This window comes from Bombyx mori, chromosome 4, assembly GCF_030269925.1.
Source record: "Bombyx mori chromosome 4, ASM3026992v2".
Classification (NCBI taxonomy): domain Eukaryota; kingdom Metazoa; phylum Arthropoda; class Insecta; order Lepidoptera; family Bombycidae; genus Bombyx; species Bombyx mori.
In genome coordinates this window covers 3,198,600-3,220,572 of record NC_085110.1, presented here as the reverse complement: position 1 = coordinate 3,220,572, position 21,973 = coordinate 3,198,600, and the positions used below count along the sequence as shown (strand labels likewise).

Below are 21,973 nucleotides of genomic sequence, written 5' to 3'. Positions count from 1 at the left end.
GGGCTGTGAGCTCGTCCATCCATCTAAGCAATAAAAAAAAATTACCTTTGAATTAATGAATAACAACTAAGAATATCATCAAAATTTTCATTTTGATGTTAATCAATGAAAATGTATTGTTATAAGCGAAAGCTAAAAGAATCAGTGACAATATGCAAAAAAATACTATTGGATAGGTTTTTTTTAAATACGAGTTGAAGTTTTTATTTTTGACAGTGCTTAAGTTCAGGTGATGCCGTGAGCACAATCAGAGACACTGATAAAAACGATCATAACAATATTGTCCAGTATATAATTAAAGCCTTTTTTACGGTTTAATCTCCCATTTTTTTTTTTTTTTATTTTAACGGTAGGCAGCGGCTTGGCTCTGCTCCTGGCATTGCTAACGTCCATGAGCGACGGTAACCACTCACCATCAGGTGGGCCGTATGCTCGTCTGCCTATACGGCAATAAAAATATATATATATATCTTGAATGTCTTCCGTGGTGACCACGAAAACCGTAAAGAATTTAAAACGTTGAAAATAGTATAATGACTATAAAAACACGCTAATTTAAACCGTAAAAGTTGTTTTAATTAGGTACTATATTGATAACCAAATGAACAATGGCGCGCGCATCTGCAGTACACATTTCACTGAATATCTCTTATCTGGTGACACGCCGTCTGCCGTCCCGTGCTTATCATTGCCACACTGAGCCCCTTGTTTTGTTAATAAGAATCTTTTATTTTTAATTGGCCCACTCGTGTATGCGAGTTCGGAGGTCGCGGTTTCCTGGTTTACGAGCTAAATGATAAGAACGGAATTTGTTTTTGTGTAGCGGATTAGGCTTGAAGCGGTGCGTAACGGTCACTATTGGAAATTAGTCAATTAGTGAATCAAACTACGTATATATAAATACATATCAAACCCGCAAAATTATAATTTGCGTAATTACTGGTGGTAGGACCACTTGTGAGTCCGCGCGGATAGGTACCACCGCCCTGCTTATTTCTGCCGTGAAGCAGTAATGCGTTTCGGTTTGAAGGGTGGGGTAGCCATTGTAACTATACTGAGACTTTAGAACTTGTATCTCAAGGTGGGTGGCGCGTCTACGTTGTAGATGTCTATGGGCTCCAGTAACCACTTAATACCAGGTGGGCTGTGAGCTCGTCCACCCATTAAGCAATAAAAAAAAAAAAAAAACATATATGAAGTGTAAAATAGATTAAGTGAATGCCACCATCCTCCATAAGACATACATAATGGATAAGACGTCCGGTGCGTTCGTGTTGAAGCGATGCACCGGTGTTCGAATCCCGCATGCGGGTACCAATTTTTCTAATGAAATATGTACTTAACAAATGTTCACGATTGAATTTCCACGGTGAAGGAATAACATCGTGTAATAAAAATGAAACCCACAAAACTATAATTTGCGTAATTAATGTTGGTAGGACTTCTTGTGAGTCCGCACGCGTGGGTACCACCACCCTGCCTATTTCTGTGGTGAAGCAGTAATGCGTTTCGGTTTGAAGGGTGGGGCAGCCGTTATAACTATACTTGAGACCTTAGAACTTAAATCTCAAGGTGGGTGGCGCATTTACGTTGTAGATGTCTATGGGCTCCAGTAACCACTTAACACCAGGTGGGCTGTGAGCTGGTCGACCCATCTAAGCAATAAAAATAAATAAAAAATAAAACGTCTGAGTTTTTATATGACGACAGTTCAGTCCTCAAGCCAGAACGTATTACTTTTGCGCGGCTAAACAAGCAGAGCATTTGTGTAGATACAAATGCGGGATCACAAAACGGCCCACGACCAATAATAATGCAAATTATATAAGTATTAACGCAAATTATAAATTGGCGGGTTTTGGTATTTATTACCCGATGTTACTTTTCCTGCTTCGTGATCAATCAGGATACGTATCACGTAGGTATTTCTTTTGAAAAATTGCTCGCATAGATGCTATTTCATATACTATGTTTTTCATTTTCGACTTCATGTTTCGAGGTGGGTTAGTGGGAAGTATTATCGTTGTCATGTCCATGTGCTCCGGTAACCCCTCTACATGAGATGTGCCGCGAGCTCATTCACCCATCTACGCTCTTAACCCATGCATCAACTCGCTGAGTTTCTCGCCGGATCTTCTCAGCAGGTCGCGATTCCGATCCGGTAGTAGATTCATTCGCGAAGCAAGTGCTCTGGAGCTGTTAGGTCTCCTTCGGAGGCGGTCGAACAGCTGTTAGCAAATCCCACCCCTCTTAGCTGAGCCTTTGCTCGCCCACCTAACCTGGTGAAACTGGAATGGCCTCAGGGCCACCAGTAATCCTTCAATCATAAAAAAAAAGAAAAACCCATCTATGCCATAGAAACATGCTCTTCCACCAATAATCGTTGCGATAATAAATGCGTTTCGGTTTGAAGGGTAGGACAGCCGTTGTGACTATACTGAGACCTTAGAACTATATCTCAAGGTGTGTGGCGCATTTATGTTGTAGATGTCTATGGGCTCCAGTAACCACTTAACACCAGGTGGGCTGTGAGCTCGTCCACACGTCTAAGCAATAAAAAAAAAAACCTGAGTCAGCTGATAAAGTTACCCTAATCAAAGTTCAGATGAGTCAAAGACAGTGTCGTGATTAAAACGCCTACAGCCTCCGCTAGCGAGATGTCCGTGAAACCTAATCATCTCACATCCTGTGTTCAAGATGCAATGAAAATTTAAGACGCAAATGAATTTACTTGTATTGTATTGTTTCGTGTAACTAAATGAGTTTTAAAATAGTTTGCAAAATGGATAATAAAACTAACTATAATAGTTTTTATGGTTAATTTTATTAGTTTACTAGCGACTCGCCCTCGCTTCGCTTCGGAAACTGTAATTTATTATTGATTTCTCTACTATTTAATGGATGTTATTATACATATAAACCTTCCTCTTCAATCATTCTGTCTATTAAAAAAAACCGCATCAAAATCCGTTGCGTAGTTTTAAAGATTTAAGCATACATAGGGATATAGGGACAGAGAAAGCGACTTTGTTTTATACTATGAAGTGATTAAATACGATGCTCTTAGAACTACTAGACATGCCGCCCGGTCAAGTTGGCCTTAAAGTAACTTAATATTTATTAGCAAATGCTAAATATAATTACCACCGAGATGGGCCGATATTTTTCAATTGTTGTTCCTTTTAAACTATAATAAAATAATACAATAAATGCAGTCTAGAATAATGTATGAAAAATTACCCACCCTGTATATTAAATGTAAATATAATATCAGCTCTTATTAGATTTTTTTTATTTATTTATTAGAAAGCTTAAAAAGTGCGTGTGTTAGGTTTTCCATTATTTTCGATGTGCGGGTCCGGCTCTAAGGTTGAGAATAGAATTTTCTAGTTTAAACATATTTAACAATATGAAAATAATAATATTCCTAACAAGAAATCGAAGTCTCAATTAATGCAAAAGAAACGTATCACAGTTTTGCTGTAGAAATAAACAAAATACTAACCGTGTGGGCTCACAATATGCTTCCTCAAAAATTTTATGTACAATAAAGTTTAGCCAAATTTTAACTCCAAAATCAAATGTCTAGCTTTAAATTTGTTTCTTTTCAAAATTGACGCTTACAAAATTGCATATTCCAAATGAAACACGACCTAAGTAAGTAAATAAAATTGTCCGACTGTGTACGGAAGCAAAAATTCCCGTTCATCATATAAAGTTATCATAAATTAAAAATTATCATAAAAATCGGGATAACAAAATCTAACGGATATTCCTGTCGCATAGATAATCAGTCCTTAACAATTCCAAATAATTAAGCACATAATTACTTCAATGAGTTACTTGTCTAGCATCCGTCTAAAGTAGAGTCAGTGCCAAATCGTGTTAGCCCGATTCCCACGGGCCGCGGACTCCTACGCATGTCTTAGTCACGTCCACTGTGTCATCTGCTACATTAATTGATCCAGTAACTCTTAAATTAAATCGTTGTTCATCAATCTCCATGGTTGTGTGAATTTGTTTTTTTTTTTATGTTGTTTGCCATTGAAACGACCTTGACTCTTATTTTGAATATTTACTTTCGAATGGAATCTAAAGATGTCCGAAATAAAAGCTAAGCGCGAAGGGTGAGATCGGGAAATTGAATAATAAAACCTTAGTGGCAAGTATTGAAAGCACTGAATCACGAAGTTTTTATCTACAAGTTCTTGAATTAATATTGTGTTAAAATACTTTGGATAAAGAAGCATTTCACAGTAGCCTCTGATTAGGATCTGAGTTTGAAACTCAAAAGTGTTTTATATTTATATAATTCATTTCAAAAAATTTAAGAATAATGTAGTAATAATTCCGGTGATAACAAAATCTACAGTGAGCTGGTTTGTTTATCTATTATAGCACTAATATATTATAGAGTAGATGCCTAACACAGTAATATAGTAATATTGTACTACGATACTGATAATGATAATAAAATACTAACATATAACTTCTTTTTTTTTCTCCACCTTATCCCACCCACTAGATGGTCGGTACAGTTAATTTTTCTCTTCCATTCTCTTCTATCAGCCGTCATCTCAACATATATAACTAATATATTAAAAACTGACTCATTATTTCAATGAATTTAAGGTATTTTATACGTGCATTTTTTCAATGATAACAAGATGTAGTATATATATTTCAGACCCATAAATGGATAAAAGACGTGAACAAAAAACCAAACGGGTCACACTTACTCATTTATATTCTTAATTTTTTATTGTACTAGTCCAGAAAACCCTTAAAGTCTATATCATTGTCAAAAAACCATTGCCCATTCTTTGCATACTGTACAGTTTTGCAAGACCTTCCGATTAATTGTGGGCTAGAAGCAGTGTTGATTGTCGTGTGAACAACGGAACGGGTTAAGAGGTGTTAATTGTGCGAGATTGAATGTTTTCTCAGGGTAGAAACTAAATTGAACGCAATTGTACATCTGCAATGCTTTTATAAAAATAATTGTTCAAATTCGAGTACCGTGGTTTTTCCAATGTCAAGTAGAATATAGTAGTCATATAGTAGTCATATATAGTAGTCATGTAGAATATATACTGGTGGTAGGACTTCTTGTGAGTCCGGACGGGTAGGTACCACCACCCTGCCTATTTCTGCCGTAAAGCAGTAATGCGTTTCGGTTTGAAGGGCAGCCGTAACTATACTTGAGACCTTAGAACTTATATCTCAAGGTGGGTGGCGCATTTACGTTGTAGATGTCAATAATGTGGCAATAAAAGAAAAAAAGGCAAGGGTGTAACTTAAGCAATATATTGCAATGCCACATAATAAGATGTTACTTAGTAAACAAGGAAATTGTTTCCGTATGTTCGTATGACATAAGAATTAAATTGGTACGGAAGTACTAATTTAGAAGAGGCAGAGAAAATGTGAGTTTTAATAATACTACGAGTTTTAATAATTCACAGTGTGACCATAAATTTAAATTGAATTAACAATGTTTAAAAAGAACTATACTTATTAATTAATGTGTTTATTGTCTCAAATTTGAGTTACAGAATAAAATTTTAATCATCGTTGACCTATATTTTCTTAAGGAACACTTTAATTCAGTCATGTGACATACAAATCAAAACAGTAACTAATGCCCGTGGGACAGCCAATGTTTTGAGGTCAAAGCCGTGAATCGTTCTGCGTATGGCAAGATCGTTAATAAAAATTTAACTACTGATAAACGCAATTGTGCCGTAGTAACAATTTGACTGACTTTGCTTTAGATGCTTTAAAAACGAAATCACTAAATAGTTTTTTTATTTTTTTTTGCTTAGGTGGATGGACGAGCTTACAGCCCACCTGGTGTTAAGTGGTTTCTGGAGCCCATAGACATCTACAACGTAAATGCGCCACCCACATCGAGATATAAGTTCTAAGATCTCAGTATAGTTACAACGGCTACCCCACCCTTCGAACCGAAACGCATTACTGCTTCACGGCAGAAATAGGCAGGGTGGTGGTACCTACCCGTGCGGACTCTCAAGAGGTCCTACCACTGATAATGTAATTCAGGGGTTTATTGTGGTGATATTCTATTTAAACGTATTTGATATTTGGTTTCTGTTTTGTTACAGGAAAACCTTAGAATCTTATCTAGATACACAAAGGTATGAAGAAAACCACAAGTCATTAAGAAACCTACTCTCTAGTCTTAGCCTCGTCGTCGTCTCAATAAATTAGATTTACAGGTAACTAGGTAAGCATTTCGGTAACTGTAAGTACTAAGGTAACTCTTCTACAAGCTCCGATTTCAAACGTTGAAAAGCTCTTTCTGCGAATTATTTGACTTCTAAGGTAAGTTTCAGAGCCAACCTGTAGCGCTAGTTCGCTTATAAAAGTTGTCACTTTCAGAAGCTTCACTACGACCTCTGACCTATGACCTCTTATGTCTGTATCATATATTTCTTTAAGGTAAAGAGAATATTTCGCAATCGGAAATAACAACGTTCTACTAATATTCTATATTGCCAATGTCTGTAGCGACTAGAAATACCCAGTTATTGGCATTCCAGTCCTACGAAGGCTACAAAAATGTAATTGAGTTTACAAATTTTGTGTTGTTATTCCATTTCTACCATCAAAATCAAGTATTTTCTCTATTCAATATCAAGCATACAAAATGTTCCACAAGTCCAATTAATCGAAGACCACTATAGGAATAATTTCAATCAATTTCATTGGCGGTTATGAATCACCGGCGGCACTCATTGGTCACAGGCGACCGCTGTTTGAAGTTTAGCCGCTCGTTTCGCAACGCATATTCAACAGGAAGAGTCTAACGAGGTTAAGATTTAAGCTTACGGGTCAATAATGGTTGTTTAGAACGATTTGGTAATACGAATTGACCTGTTTGTCTTGATCTCAGCTATGGCATGTTTCTGGAGTTTTCGTAGTTCTTTCAGGCTGGGTTTTTATGGGATATATCTTTACGTTGTACAACATATAAGGCTTAATTTTAAACGAACTTACTGTTTAAATTTAAACTATTATTTTGGAAACAATAATTAAATGTAATGTATGATAGATGTTTTCCAACTCGCATCACCTCTAGATTTGAGACCGACCTTTTTATTGATTTGCTATGTAACGACGCTATTTTATCATTCCAATCTATTACTCAATAAATCTTAATAAAGATTTTATATGCATTTTTTTACTAAAAAATCCGATGCGGTGTTGTTATCAAGAGATTAAAAGAGACAGAAAATAATGTAGAAAGAAGATTTGAAATGCACACAAGGTCTTAAGCCGACCCAGAAATTAACTCGAAAACCGTACCCAAAATCGTAGCAGCAATCAACTAATCAACTCTTCGTAAATTCAAAGGACCATTAATTATGAATTCGGGCAGTAAATCGTCCTTTATACGATGTAGGGATTTAGAGAATCGCCACGTGTACGCCATTAGTCTAATGGAGACCCGAATCTTTCACATCGTTCAGTACCAATTTTGTGAGGAGTTACGCGAGAGGATTTGCGGTTCCGACAATGGGCAGATAGTTGCTGAATGCTTTCGGGCCATTTGTTTACTAAAAATCACAGGATTAGCAGTTTACTACGAGCAATTTTAAATTTTAGTGTATTTCTTGGCATATTTTATAACACTTATAATTTTGAATTGGGTTACTTGCTGTGTAATGGTTGCATTAGTTTTATTTCAGAGAAATTTGTTGAAGAATATATAATAATGTATTCATACAAATAAGTCGAAGTGCGTTCTTTCGTAACAATCATCTGTTCAATCATGAAATGTTTGTAACTATAGCAAGACTATAATTCGATATTTAATCATTCTTTATTATGATGATATGAAACAGATTTGGTATTTAATTTATATTGTATAGTTAGAGCTTCTTCGTTATGTGAAAGATGATAAATTAGTTAATTTACGAATTATGAAATGGGTTGTGTTTTCAAAAGTTACTATTCTGGTTTTTAAGTGTGAGGGTAGCTAGTATGTGATCTCGTCCGTCCATCTAAGCAATAAAAAAAAATACATGTGTGCAATTCACACGTGGTAGAAGTGAAACCTTCCAAAATTAAAATACAATTATCCTAAACGTCTTAAGTATATGTAAAATTTTGTCATTAGTAAATAATTGTAAGGTAGCGCCCTCTGTGAATTGATATTTTAATTTCACGTATAATCCTAAATTAAAATTCACTACAAGAGCTTTCATACACACGTTAGTATTAAAAAATCTCACAGATGGAGCTGTATTAAATAGTATGTATATTTCTGTCTCATTCTTTGCTGGCTTCATCCTACACATTTTTGTATTTGTATCTCTTACCTGTCGTTTTTTCCGTTGCATCCGGTTTGAAATCACAACGATTCTAAAGAAGTTTTCACTTCAAAATGAGTACACTCGTACTAGTACTACGGTACCTCGATTAGATCGTAGAGTAGGTATACTTGTTGATTAATCTATTATCACATAAGATCCCTTGGTCTTATTTGTGACCGTGTCACATGTTCACATTAACATTTACAAGCAGAGTTATGATTTAATGCTTCGCAGGCGTCAAGTATGAGAACCGGATGTCGGATATGTACAAGGTCATGCGATTTTTCTGTCGTCGTTTTGTCGATTACATGTGTTTTGTTGATTTTTTTTTCTTGGTGTTCGATGGTGGCTTATTTAAATTGAAACTTAATGCTTAGATGTTAAAGTATATATTATGTAGTTTGAATGCGTTTTTGATATCAAACTGTGTTACGGGCTTTTGTTTTATTTGTGAATGTGATATTAGATGTGATTGCATTGGATATAAAATACGTTAATAAAATCGAATATGCTAATTTTGAGTGAACTAGTAGACCTATAATTTCAAATAGTTTGCTTCATACGACCTCTGTAACCTTTTATTTTCATACCGCGTGAAATTCAAGTTGTAATGAACTTATTTGTCATTAAATTAAAATTAAAATTGCATCGTAGAGTTCGTTACTAAGCCTGGCATCTGAATTCGCAATTGGAGTGATTGATGTACCATATAGCAAACGCAAGATCGAAAGACGCTTAATGTTGTAGCTTCGAAATATCAGACCATAGACTAGAATCAAAACTGTCGAACAATTGTTCCGTTCATAGACAAGCTTAAAGAACTGACTCCCAAGCATATACCTCAGTGCTCCCAACTTCCAATGACAGATTGACATTAAAAGAAGAACAAAATTGACAATAATATATAAATATCATCACATTATTAAGCTTTGGTAGCTGAATGCGCGCAGTCGGTAATATAATACTAATCATAAATCATATATCGTATAGTGTTGGTTCGTCGCCGGTAATTCATTTAGGGGCGTCGCACGAATGTGAGCAAATTAGATTTCCGTTCGACATCGTGGGTCGTGCCGGCTACGGCTCCGAAATCAGAGGCTTCCGAATAGTTCGCTGATTACGAGGGAAAATGTTGAAGCGCTTGCGGTTAAGTTTTATCTCGTGAGCATTACGTATACTGGATTCGAGATTACGGTAAATATTATATCAATTAATTTACTTCGGGGCCTTAGCCGTGTACTAATACGTAATACTATTTAGTACTCAACAAAATTGCGGCAATAACTGAGTTTCGTCTGACAGTCATGATTAATAAATTGTCAATTGGATTTGTTTAAAAGCGAAAGTCATCAGCTTGATATCGTATTTTATGATTCTTACTTCAAAACCGCTTGGGCTCAGCTCTAATTCGAATGGTGCTCTTGGACAGTTAGTTGATTTTGGACTTTATATGTACAAAAGCATCTGGAAAGTCTGAAAGTGGCACCCGTGACAGAGAAGTTGAGAAGTGCGCGTTTGGGATGATATGGACATGTGATGAAACGAAATGACAATGAGGTTAGTAAGAGAATTTAAACTTTGAATGTGGAAGGCTTTAGACGAAGAAGTAAAATGGATGGATTACGTGAAAGACGATATGTGTAAGAGGAGAATGAGTGAAGAAATGTTATATGAGAGAGGAGTATGGAAGGAGAAAACATGTTACGCTGACCCCAGGTGACTGGGAGAAGGGCAGCAGAATGATGATGATTTACAAAAGCATAAAATAATTTATAAAAGTCTAGACATTAGTAGAGTTTATAGAGGATTAAGGATGAGGTTTAATTAGTATCCAGTCTAAGTTGTAGGTCTAAGTTGTAGTGAACTCGTGAAAGTTTTTAGCGGAAATAATAATTAAAAATCATTTCACATACTCTATCATTTCCTCAAAACCGGAGGGGAGGGGTAGGAGTTATGGGGAGGAGTAGGAGTGAAAATACTACTTTTAGGTACGCATGGTGGGGAAGTTGTAATAATAGCTCAGAGTAGCCTGAATCAAACGTTACACAATAAATAGTTTAAAATATTACCTAGGTTATATGTACCGAAAATACAAATACGAGATGAGAAAATTACACCTAAGCCCGGAATACCAATAACCGTAACAAAACTCTAACATCGACCGAGAATCTCAGACGGTGTGGTACATTTACCAGAGTTCTTAACGTAATGTCTATACTAAATTCCTTTAATGCCTAATATCGTATGAACAGATGAGCTTACTGTAAATCGGTCTTGGGTTTTTTCAACTATGGTCTTTACACATAATAATGACAGCTGCAAAACTATCAAAATAAGTATAATATGAAGGTATTAGACGAAATCATATTAAAATCAATGTCTCTCCAATGTTACTGGCCGTACAAAAATAATAGCAAACTCAATAATAGACGGTGCTCGATCAGGCAAATCGGATTACAATCGGGATCAGATGTCTCGGGGAACGACTGGTAAAATTATAGCGATCCGGCTTACATCTTCTTAGATATTAATTGTTTTCTGTGATCTTGCGTCGAGGTTTTCGTGTATTAGATTTTCTGAACGGACTCTTTCCTGTGTATCGTTTTGAAATATTGATTGTGTTGCAGTCGTTGTTAGAATCTATTATATTATAGTACAATAAATATTAAAGGCTGAAGAGTTTATTTGTTTGAACGCGATAATCTCAGGAACTACTGGTCCGATTTGAAAAATTATTTCACTGTTAGATAGCCCATTTATTGAGAAAGGCTATAGGCTATATAGCATCACGCTAAGATCAATACAAGCGGAGCACCAATAAAGAATGTTTCAAAATCGGGGTTTTTCCCCCTTTTGAGAGCTTCCGCTGCGTGCACTGCAGAAACGGTTAAAGTTTCGCTAAAATAATGTATGACAGAATTGTTCCCCTTTAAAAGATCTAAAATCCGCGACAGCATATGTCTTTATGTTAAGATTGTATAACATTTTTTATGCTAACCAAATTTGTTCTACGAGTAAAATAAAGCATTATTTGTGAACTATTCCACGTGGACGAAGTCGCGGCCAAAAGCTAGTATTTAATACCCGCATCCGACAAACGTTCTGAATTGCAAAATCAACAAAGTTCGTTTTGAAATTTGCTCCAGATATATTTTTAGTTTCATTGTTTTAGAAGAAATTGACCACATTTCTCTACAGCATTTTTGATTTTGTTAATGTGGCCTGAAAATGTACTTATAACAGTCTTTATATGATATGGATGTGGCTCTGATTCATTGTCCAAATTCACATCGTTTTCGTTTCCCAGCATTTGTTGCTTTTTGTTTTTTTTTTTTCATGTATACAAGTCATGAGGCTTGAAACAGTTCGGAACACGATGAGTGTTCTAAATTAATTAACCAGTAAACTGTTATTCGTAATTTAGCGTTACATTTCACCTAGGTAGGATTATTATTTGCTTTAATTTTTTTTTTCTGTATTAAAAGATCAATGTAATTTTATGTACTATACAATGCTTTGTGTTTTTAATAGATGATACGTACAATTGTTGGCATTCCAGAAAAGTGTTCTGCAATATTACTATCAATATTTTACAGTTGTGGCACGATTATCTATAAATTATTTAGTTCGTTTTTCTTCCGTCTGTGTTGAACGTACCTTTCCAGGGGCGAACAGTTTGAGTGGGAAATCTAAGCACTAGCGAATCGTCCCGCTTCATAGTAAATAGTCGCTGTAGCTCATGGTCATAGACGAAGCCAAGGACACAGCAAAGCCACTGCCTAATTAAGGTTTTAAATCTATGCATATAAATATATGTCTGTCTGTGTCTGTCTGTTTGTTAAGGCTAATCTCTGGAACGGCTGGACCGATTTTGACGAGACTTTCACTGATAGGTAGCTGATGATATAAGGAGTAACTTAGGCTACTTTTTTTAGGACTAGCTTCGCCCACGGTTTCACCCGCGGTACGACAATAACCGCGGGTGACATCACGGGACTCAGCTATCAATAATAAAATTTAATGTTTCCGAAGCGAAGCGAGGGCGGGTCGCTAGTTACAAACAATGCAACAATCGCTATGGTCACGGCTGATCGAGTCTTAAAACATCGACGGGCCATTTTTCATTTCAGGCCGACTATGCCGCTAATTCGAAAACTCCACTAGGCCGGCACGCGACCTGCCGAAGTCACCCCACATAGATTGTTCAACGTGCAATTGTTCAATTACGACCGGGGGCTATAAGTTCAAAATTGAAGTTTAATTTAATCTTGATTCATTATAGCAGTGCCGTCTTTTAGTTTTAAAAGAACAAATACAAATTATAATCGATAATATATTCAATAAAATAATCTTCTGTCTTAGATTTACGAAAACTGTACGATATAATAATAATAATAATGCCGACCGGGTGAATCACTGAGACATGTCACCTCGGGTTGTTCTATGCTTGCACAGACATAACCAAGCAGCCAGAATCCTCCACCAAGAGCTCGCCTTTGAGTATGGCCTCATCGAACAGAGGCTACCGTATTAGAAGTACCAGCCGGACGTCGTACTCGAAAACGACCGCGCCAAGCTTTACTGGGACCGGTCCACTATCACGGACAGGACTATTCTTGCGAATAAGCCTGACATCGTGCTGATTGATGGGCCGGGCGGAATCTCGGGTATTTCTGGCGGATATCACCATGCCCTACGACGAGAACCTCGTGCACGCCGAGGCAGATAAAAAGACCAACTGTCTGGACCTGGCACACGAGGTGACCGATATGTCGAGGGTGATATCTACAATCTACAGAAATAATTCAGGTAGTTGTATCGGTGAATGGTTTGGCCCTAAAAGCCTCTCAAAACATCTCGAGAGGCTTGGTCTCAACAAAAAGTCTGTGGTGCCCCAGATGCATAAAGCAGTCTTGCTGGACACTGCCCTTATAGTTCGCCGGTTTCTCTCCCAATAGTCCCTAACGCTCCGGCCGATTGTTGCCCACATCGCCGGAGCGTGTCCTACCGTCTTCCCGGGCGAGGCAGTGTTTGATGCAAATAATAATAATAAAGGGTTTGCTAATTACAAAACTATGATGTCATATGTTATAAGATTTCGTCTTGTTATCCAGTGATCGTTATTAAACAGTTACCTATCTGGCGTTAAATGTTTACAAGTGCCCATAGAAATCAACAAGTACCTAAATGCTGTCACCTTACTTGAGACATGAATAATAAATCTCAGGTTCTATAGAATAATGATTGCCACGCCCTTCAAATGGAATGCATTTCCCGGCAGAAATAGGCGTGGTGGTGATATCCATGCGGGCCTGCCAAGGACTGCCTATCACCAGTAGAGACTATGTATGTGATTCATCTTACGAAATTCGGGCATTCTTTAACGGCTTGCCTGTGCTTTGGGCATTTCTCATGCACACGGGTAAAGTGGACATTCGTCATCAAGTCTTGAATTTTCATGCTACGAATTATCTCGTCTTGGGTTTGGGATGGTCATGATAATCATTCACCGGTTGAGTACTTCAATGTTGCGAGCTCTCCCCTTAAGGATACGATAAGTCTAAATATGACCCAGTGCATAAGTAATAAACCAACAATGGATCATTAAAGAAGTAGGAAACACAGTGACGACGAAGACAAACTTTATAATTTATATAGTAGAAAAATTATTCAGATGCGAGATTAAAGTCTCTTTTGTAAAATGTAATGTGCTCTGAGGAATTGTTCGAGATGATACCGTCATCTCGCTTTTACCATCGCACCGCCCGCCACCAGAGTAGAGTTCATCCATACTACCTGGAGCCACTGCAGTCATCCACAGTGCGTTTCCAGAGATCATTTTGCCACGTACCATCCGGCTTTGGAATGAGCTCCTCTCCACGGTGTTTCCCGAGCGCTATGACATGTCCTTCTTCTAAGGAGGCTTGTGGAGAGTATTAAGCGGTAGGCAGCGGCTTGGCTCTGCCCTGACATTGCTGAAGTCCATGGGCGACGGTAACCACTCACCATCAGGTGGGCTGTGTGCTCGTCTGCCTACAAGGGCAATAAAAATAAATATGTAAAGATTCAACCGTCAACCAGGACCTCATAAACCTCATAATTCCTACGGAGCAGAAATAGGTTTGTAAAATCTATCCATGTTCTATCAATATCCTATCCTAACCTGTAAGCCATCATAAAACCTTGAAAACACCAGATATATTATTATTGATAAAAATTGGTATACAATCTATCTAAGAGGTAAATTTAGTTATTTTTATAAGAATACAAATAATGTTTTCAAGGATTTCCTCAAATTAAAATTAATGAGACTTAATTAACTTATAACAATAATAGCAACAACCATCAAGTGGGATATTTCCTCCATTTTTATTTAAAGAAATTCTGCAAAAGATAAAGATATAAGATTGATATTAGTTTGAAATTATTTTTAGCCAAATTTGCTTATTAATACGCTTTTATTAGCTTCAGACGTATGTATGTTTGTAACGGAATCTTTGAACATGATTTTGACCGCCTTCAAAACGTCGGATTAACTCAAAATTTGGTATACTTATTAAGGATCGATGACAATACAAAATAAAAATAAAATGAAAAAAAAAAAACAAATGAAGAAATTTAAATTCGACTTAAAAAATGAAAAATAAATAATAATTTAAAAAATTTAACAAAATACGCTTTTATACAAAATGTAACTAAAAAATAGAAATTGAATTTTAATAAATTTTGTGAGAAAAAATTATTTTATTGTAAAAAAAACGTGGGGTGCATGGTATCAGGAGTTATAAATATTGTATGAACAGATATGAGTAGAAAGGTTATTTTGATAATATCCTGAAAAGCATCCCACGCTTTTTTACAATAAAATCATTTTTTCTTAGACTATTTTGAATTTATTAAAATTTATATAGTATTTTGTTAGTTTTTTTTAACTATTATTTATTTTTGTTTGTTAGTTTCACCTTTCCCCATCCAGCACGGCACTTACATACGTAATATATCCGGCATTGCTTGATTCCGGTTCATATCATTTACAACGAGGATAAGTTTCGTAATTAATAAAACAGGCTAATTTAGTCCTATAAAATAATCTTCGTGTGAAACCTGCTTCTTACCCTTTTTTGACTTACAAACACCCAGAGGTTTTTTTATTGCTTAGATGGGTGTACGAGCTCACAGCCCACCTGGTGTTAAGTGGTTACTGGAGCCCATAGACATCTACAACGTAAATTCGCCACCCGCCTTGAGATATAAGTTCTAAGGTCTCAAGTATAGTTACAAGTTATAGTTATTAGTTTACTTACATAGCGCGGCAGTTGTCATAGAAAAGAAGCTTTTTGACACAGGCCTGAATCTCGCTAACGAAAATTTCAAGTTAATCTTACATATTAACAAGTGCCGAACAACAACATTCGGAACAACATCCATTCGGAAAATGTTCCGTGAGTTAATGTCCTTTAATTTTTTAATCTAAAGGAATTAATTTCTTAATTCGTTTTCGGGATAAAAAGCCTCTAACTCCCTTCGATCCAGAAACCGAATACTCTAACCGACAATCACGTCTAATACGTGGCTTCTAAGTTGCGTAAAAAAAAAACCAGCACATTTTCCCAATTATAATTGCGCAAAATATATTTCATTTGACGAGTCAACATGAAATTTTACTTTTGTATTTTTTTTTTCAAATTACTTGTCAATATATGTACTGAATTTTTTTGCTTACTTCGGTTTACTTTCCGAAGAGCTTCTGTCATAATAGATAAGAGGTCCGGTATAAATGTATCGGATGATGCGACTATACTAGAAGTCATAACTCCTGGTATGTTTAAATTTTGTAAATTGAAATACTAGGTTAATGCGTGTTAATATCTACGAGACTAAGGAATGAATAGATACCTCAAGATTTATAAATTTATCTAAATAGATACTTGCGGTAGGGCGTATTTATTATAACTATATTGGTACGTACTGTCTATTTCTACCATTAAACGTAAGATTTTATGTGAAAAAAACGTATAATAGGGTCATTTTTTTTTCTCATAAAGTTGGTACAAAAATCAAAAATTAATAGTTGACTCATATTAATATTATAGATAATAATATATACTCACGCAGCTCTGTGTCCGAAGTGTTTTCATATACCTTTATTTATGGTACATAAAGGCACATTCCTCATTTTTTTCTCAAAATAATAAATCACTTTCACGAAACAAAACTGTACAGGACACGGAAAATATAATAGGAGAGTTTATAAAATAATTGTATTGCTAAAACGACTGACTTACCTTTCGTAGCGAAATGCGTAGCTGCTCCGTGACAGAAATAGGCAGGACTGTACCCACCCGTGCGTGATCATCCTTCATAACGGATATTAGCCCACTGAGTTTCTGGCCGGATCTTCTCAGTGGGTTGCGATTCCGATCCGTTGGTTGATTTTGCGAAGCACTGCTTTGCTGGTGGTAGGACCTCTGGTCAGTCCGCGCGGATAGGTACCACCACCCTGCTTATTTCTACCGTGAAGCATTTATGCGTTTCGGTTTGAAGGGTGGGGCAGCCGTTGTAACTATACTTGAGACCTTAGAACCTATATCGTAGACGTAGGCTATAATCTTTTTTGAAAAAAATTAGGGATCCCTACTAAAACTCCAATAATGTAACCCAAGGTGTAAAAAAAATACCTAAAATATTCTTTACATCGCATGCCTTGCGAAAACTATTCATGATAGAATAAAATAATGTACTACGGCTTTGTAGAACACATTATTATTTACAAAAAGTGTCAGCAAATGTTTAACTATTATAGCTATGCCGCAATAAGTGTTCTTTTATTTAAAAAAATAAAACAACATCAAATATCGTTGAAATTTTTGTTAAAGACCCGAGCGGAGCCGGAGCGTGCCGCTAGTTCAAAATAAAGTTACAAAGGTTGCTCATTGAAATGAGTCCGATATTTACGGATTTCTTTAAGGGAAATTGTTTCTGCTTACACCACCTGAATTCCGGCTCTGTCGTGTCCCTAATTATTTGTTTTATTCTATATTACTATTTTTACATAATAAAAAAAAACTTTCCAAAGTAAAATATATCCAATTTTTTTTCTTTCCAACGATACAAAGAGTAAATGAATCCAAACCTTAATCGTTTATAGATGGACCAAACTAAAACTCCGAAAAGCGTGCATTAAATTTACAATACCGCTTACCGAATCTATTCGGTTTTCACGTAATATTTATGTTTATTGTGATAGAATGTTGGTCAAACTTCGGTCGTATAGGTGGCGGAAGACCTATGGTGGATGAGATTAGCAGGCGTTCTATGGCATAAATAAGGGAGGCCCGTGACCAGCGGTCGGTATCAAAGAATTGAATATATATATCGACGTTTATTGTAATGTACATAGTTCATACAGTCGTCTAATATATTTAATTTTGGAACATTATTGCACTTTTAACATGATCGTTTTTTTGTTTGCAAGTTAATTTTTTTCTATCTCAGTACTATTGCTATCAGCCTACCGACGTTCACTATTGGATTTAGGCACTCCCCAAGGTTCACCGTAACGCTCATTTCCATTGAAAAACCGTCTTATACGCCTGGATTGAAACTGACAGATGCTAAACAACACATGCGCTTGTATTAAAATAATTCATTTTATTGAATCGATTTTCGATCACATTATTCCGCATCAATAACAAAATCGTAGAACTTTGAATTCTGTAATAATTTTCTATCTTTAAATTTGTCTCATGTTCACATAAAATAGTAAATTTTGTGATCCGATAATATATTTTTCAAAAAACATCAAGAGTATGTATGTATTTAGTTGAGTTTTTTTATTTTATTAAATCGTAGCTTGGAATAAAGTTATAGCATTCACAATGATGTTATTAAGAAAATATTTGTGCATTGTTTCCTGTGTAAATCTAAAAAAAAACATGCAGCTCCGTTACTTTGTTTCTCAATTAAGAAATATAGTCAAGTCAATCCTCATACATTAGCTAAAGCACAGTATACAACGTAAACAAATATTAAATAATAGCTGACCTACCTTTAGGGGTAACCACTCTGAAGGCGCTGTTTGTCGACGACCTGGGCGACTCTTCTCGCACGGCCACCCCTGGAGAATCACTACCACTCCTCACCATCGAAAAGTCCAACGGCATCGGCGGCATAGCACTGACTTCCATAGTTAATTAATAAACGGTACGAAACATAACATGGAAAATAAATTAGGGCGATTCTTGGATCGACCCGCGGTCGGGATACGTGTGACCGACGCGAGTCGCAACTGCGTTTTAAGCGGCGACACACTAGAGCGTTTTAAGTCCGACTGTCGGATCAGTAAGGCCGAGAATCAGTAGGATCTCCATAGAGATTTGGACCTTATCGCTATCGGTGTCGGGCTGGGGGCGTGGGCATTGCCGGCCCGCCTCTCGAGCCGTGGCGCCGCCATGTGCTCAGAGTGACAATCACTTTGTATAGGTAACACAATAATAATATGATTCCTGATGGATTTTATTGTGCTATACATGCTTCCGTTCGAGATCTATGTTCCGAGTGATGGACTGGGAAATAGGAAATGTGGCTATGGAAACTTTTGGAAATCGTCTGCTTACTGTTTAGTAGAATAGAATTATAAATTTATTTACGTGTATCGATATTTAGTTGTTTATGACTAAATAAAACTTTTTACGTAAACAATTTATTTTTTATTTTTATTTATGTCACTAAAACCATAATAACATGAAGCTATTTTGAATTTTAAATAAATATCTCAAAATGTTTGTAACAAAATATTATATACAATTAATTATGTAATATTGTAATGATTAAATAAATTGCTTGGAAAAATGTACCATTTTAATTTTTCTCAATTTGAAATTACGATTTTTTAATTTTTTTTTTAAATAATCATTTTTTATATATTTTTATTTATTTATTATTATATTTATATATATTACATTTTTTATTTTGATATATATTTTTTTTTAATTTGTGGAATTTTTTTATTGTTTTGTTTTGCTTTAGCTGACAGACACGGTCATCGGAAAAAATAGATATCACAAAGTGAATGCAGTAGTCCAATTACATTGTAGTAACACAGCTGCCTTATCTCATAAGTCGAAATGTGTGTTTGTTTTTATCAGAAATAGGCTGGTTAAAGCAATTATTGTACATTTGCGGTACAATAATTCCTTCGGTTCCCTCTGTATTTTATACCGTATGTTCCATGGGGAGTGCTCTGAGGAATTGTTCGAGATGATACCAGCATCTCGTTTTTACCATCGCACCGCCCGCCACCGGAGTAGAGTTCATCCATACTACCTGGAGCCGCTGCGGTCATCCACAGTGCGTTTCCAGAGATCTTTTTTGCCACGTACCATCCGGCTATGGAATGAGCTCCCCTCCGCGGTGTTTCCCGAGCGCTATGACATGTCCTTCTTCAAACGAGGCTTGTGGAGAGTATTAAGCGGTAGGCAGCGGCTTGGCTCTGCCCCTGGCATTGCTGAAGTCCATGGGCGACGGTAACCACTCACCATCAGGTGGGCCGTATGCCCGTCTGCCTACAAAGGCAATAAAAAAAAAAAAAAAAAAAAAAAAAAAATTTGCGAGCTCATTTTAGGACACATTAATAAAATTTACTTGCGTGCCTTTTCATTAATCTATAATAGTAGTTTTCTAAAATGCATGTTATATAAAAAATAATTTACTAATTTTTCTTTCTACCCTCAGAATTCGAACTGCGGCTTAGTCTCTCGCCCCGTTACGCAATTACGGAAACTTCAAACCTTTAAAATAAATGATCAATTGACACATGACACATTTCGATACAAAATATTGTGAATTTGTTAAATTTAACATTTCAATGAACGCACTGAGTTTGTCGCCGGATCTTCTCTCTGGGTGGCGATTCCGATCCGGTGATATATTCTGCAAAGCAATGCTCTTGTTAGGGCTAGTGTTAGCAATCCTCTCGAGTTGAGCCCGTGAGATCACCTGGCAGCCCGCGCTTAGTTGGATATCCGTAGCATACCAACAATTAGGTAGGAATTTTTATTTTCAATCACAAGACTTCCTACCTACCATTAGTAAAATAATTAATACCAGTATTAAAGAAAGGCGGCAGAACAGTTGACTCTTTTTTTCCCCCTACCTATGCTGATAGCCTTGAGAGGCTATTTCAGCTTCTCCACGATGTGTAGGTGAGCTCACGGGGCTCAAACCGGGAGCGGGAGTGTTGCTAACACTGGCCCTAGCAAGAGCAGTGCTTCGCAGACTTTACCACCGGATCGGAAACGCGACCTACTGATAAGATCCGGTGAGAAACTCAGTGGGCTGTGTCTATGGGCTAACTCACTCGTCGAGCTCTTCGTCGCAAGCGACGGGTTCTGCGAGGACAGCGACCGGTGCTTGAGGTACCTAAAAGCATCATTAATGGATCGGGAGGATCCGTAATGACGTTTTTACGGCCTGTTGACTCGTGTAATACTGTATAGCTTTAAAACATTTAATTTTGTCGAAGCGGATCTCTAAATCCCCTCCGATGATGCGCTCAAATACCATCTACTGCTCCACTCCGACAATAGCCAGAAAATAAATTAATAAGGACGATTTAAGAACTTGTATTACATGTACCTAAAAATGTTCATCTGAAATTAAACTGAAATTAAATAATAGTGAATATTTATTCAAGTTTTTAGTCACTAACATTAACATGGCGCGAAGAACCTTGTGTGAAAAGAATTCGAGGTTATGTAAAAATTAAAATTATTAAATACTAAAATCACGCTCCGGCTCCGCTCGGGACTTTAACAAAAATTTCAACGATATTTGACGTTGTTTTATTTTTTAAAACAAAAGAACACCTATTGCGGCATAGCTATAATAGTTAGACATATGCTGTCGCGACACTTTTTGTAAATAATAATGTGTTCTATAAAGTCGTAGTACATTATTTTATTCTAACATCAATAGTTTTCGCAGGGCACGCGATGTAAAGAATGTTTTAGGTAATTTTTTTACACCTTGGGTTACATTATTGGAGTTTTAGTAAGGATCCCTAATTTTTTTCAAAAAAAGATTATAACCTATGTCACTCGGGAATAGTGTAGCTTCCAAACGGTGAAAGAATGTTTCAAATCGGTTCAGTAGTTTTGGAGCCTATTCAATACGAACAAACAAACAAGTCTTTCCTCTTTATAATATTATATAGTATAGATTTACGTAGGTTTTCTCGGGTCGAAGGTATTATTGCAATTATTTCTCAAGCATCATAACGACGCTTGAAAGGCAAACGTGACTAAGCGACAATAACTGCTTTATACATAAATAATAGGCAATAACCATATTCGATGCGCAAAAAATATATATTTATAGGTCTATTAAAATCATTTTAATCCTACATCTAGATTCGTTAAAATAGAATTATTTTCAGGTATTTCAACTTTAAATTAGTCTACTGTAAAGTTCACGCATTGTCGCTTAGTCACGTTTGCCTTTCAAGCGTCGATAGGTATACCAGAAAAATACATTTATATTTTAAATCGGATTGTAGTAACAATATTGTTCCAATCGATTTCCGTTACTGTAGACGAACCCGCTCACGTGCCTCTGGAGGGACAAATACATTGAAA

The 21,973-nt window shown here is 36.3% G+C and overlaps 1 protein-coding gene across 2 annotated transcripts in view; it reads right to left on the bottom strand.

Moving 5' to 3' along the window:
• LOC101737547 (zinc finger protein Gfi-1b) overlaps window positions 1–18,688 on the bottom strand; it is a 90,455-nt gene extending 71,767 nt beyond the window's left edge. The window contains exon 1 of one of the 2 annotated variants that reach the window (XM_004929287.5): window positions 18,388–18,688. In XM_004929287.5, the coding sequence (XP_004929344.1) occupies window positions 18,388–18,526 (139 nt within the window). In that variant the 5' untranslated portion in view covers window positions 18,527–18,688. The remainder of the gene's footprint in view (window positions 1–18,387) is intronic. The other variant, XM_012692995.4, reaches the window with a different exon arrangement.
• Between the last annotated feature and the right edge of the window lie 3,285 nt (window positions 18,689–21,973).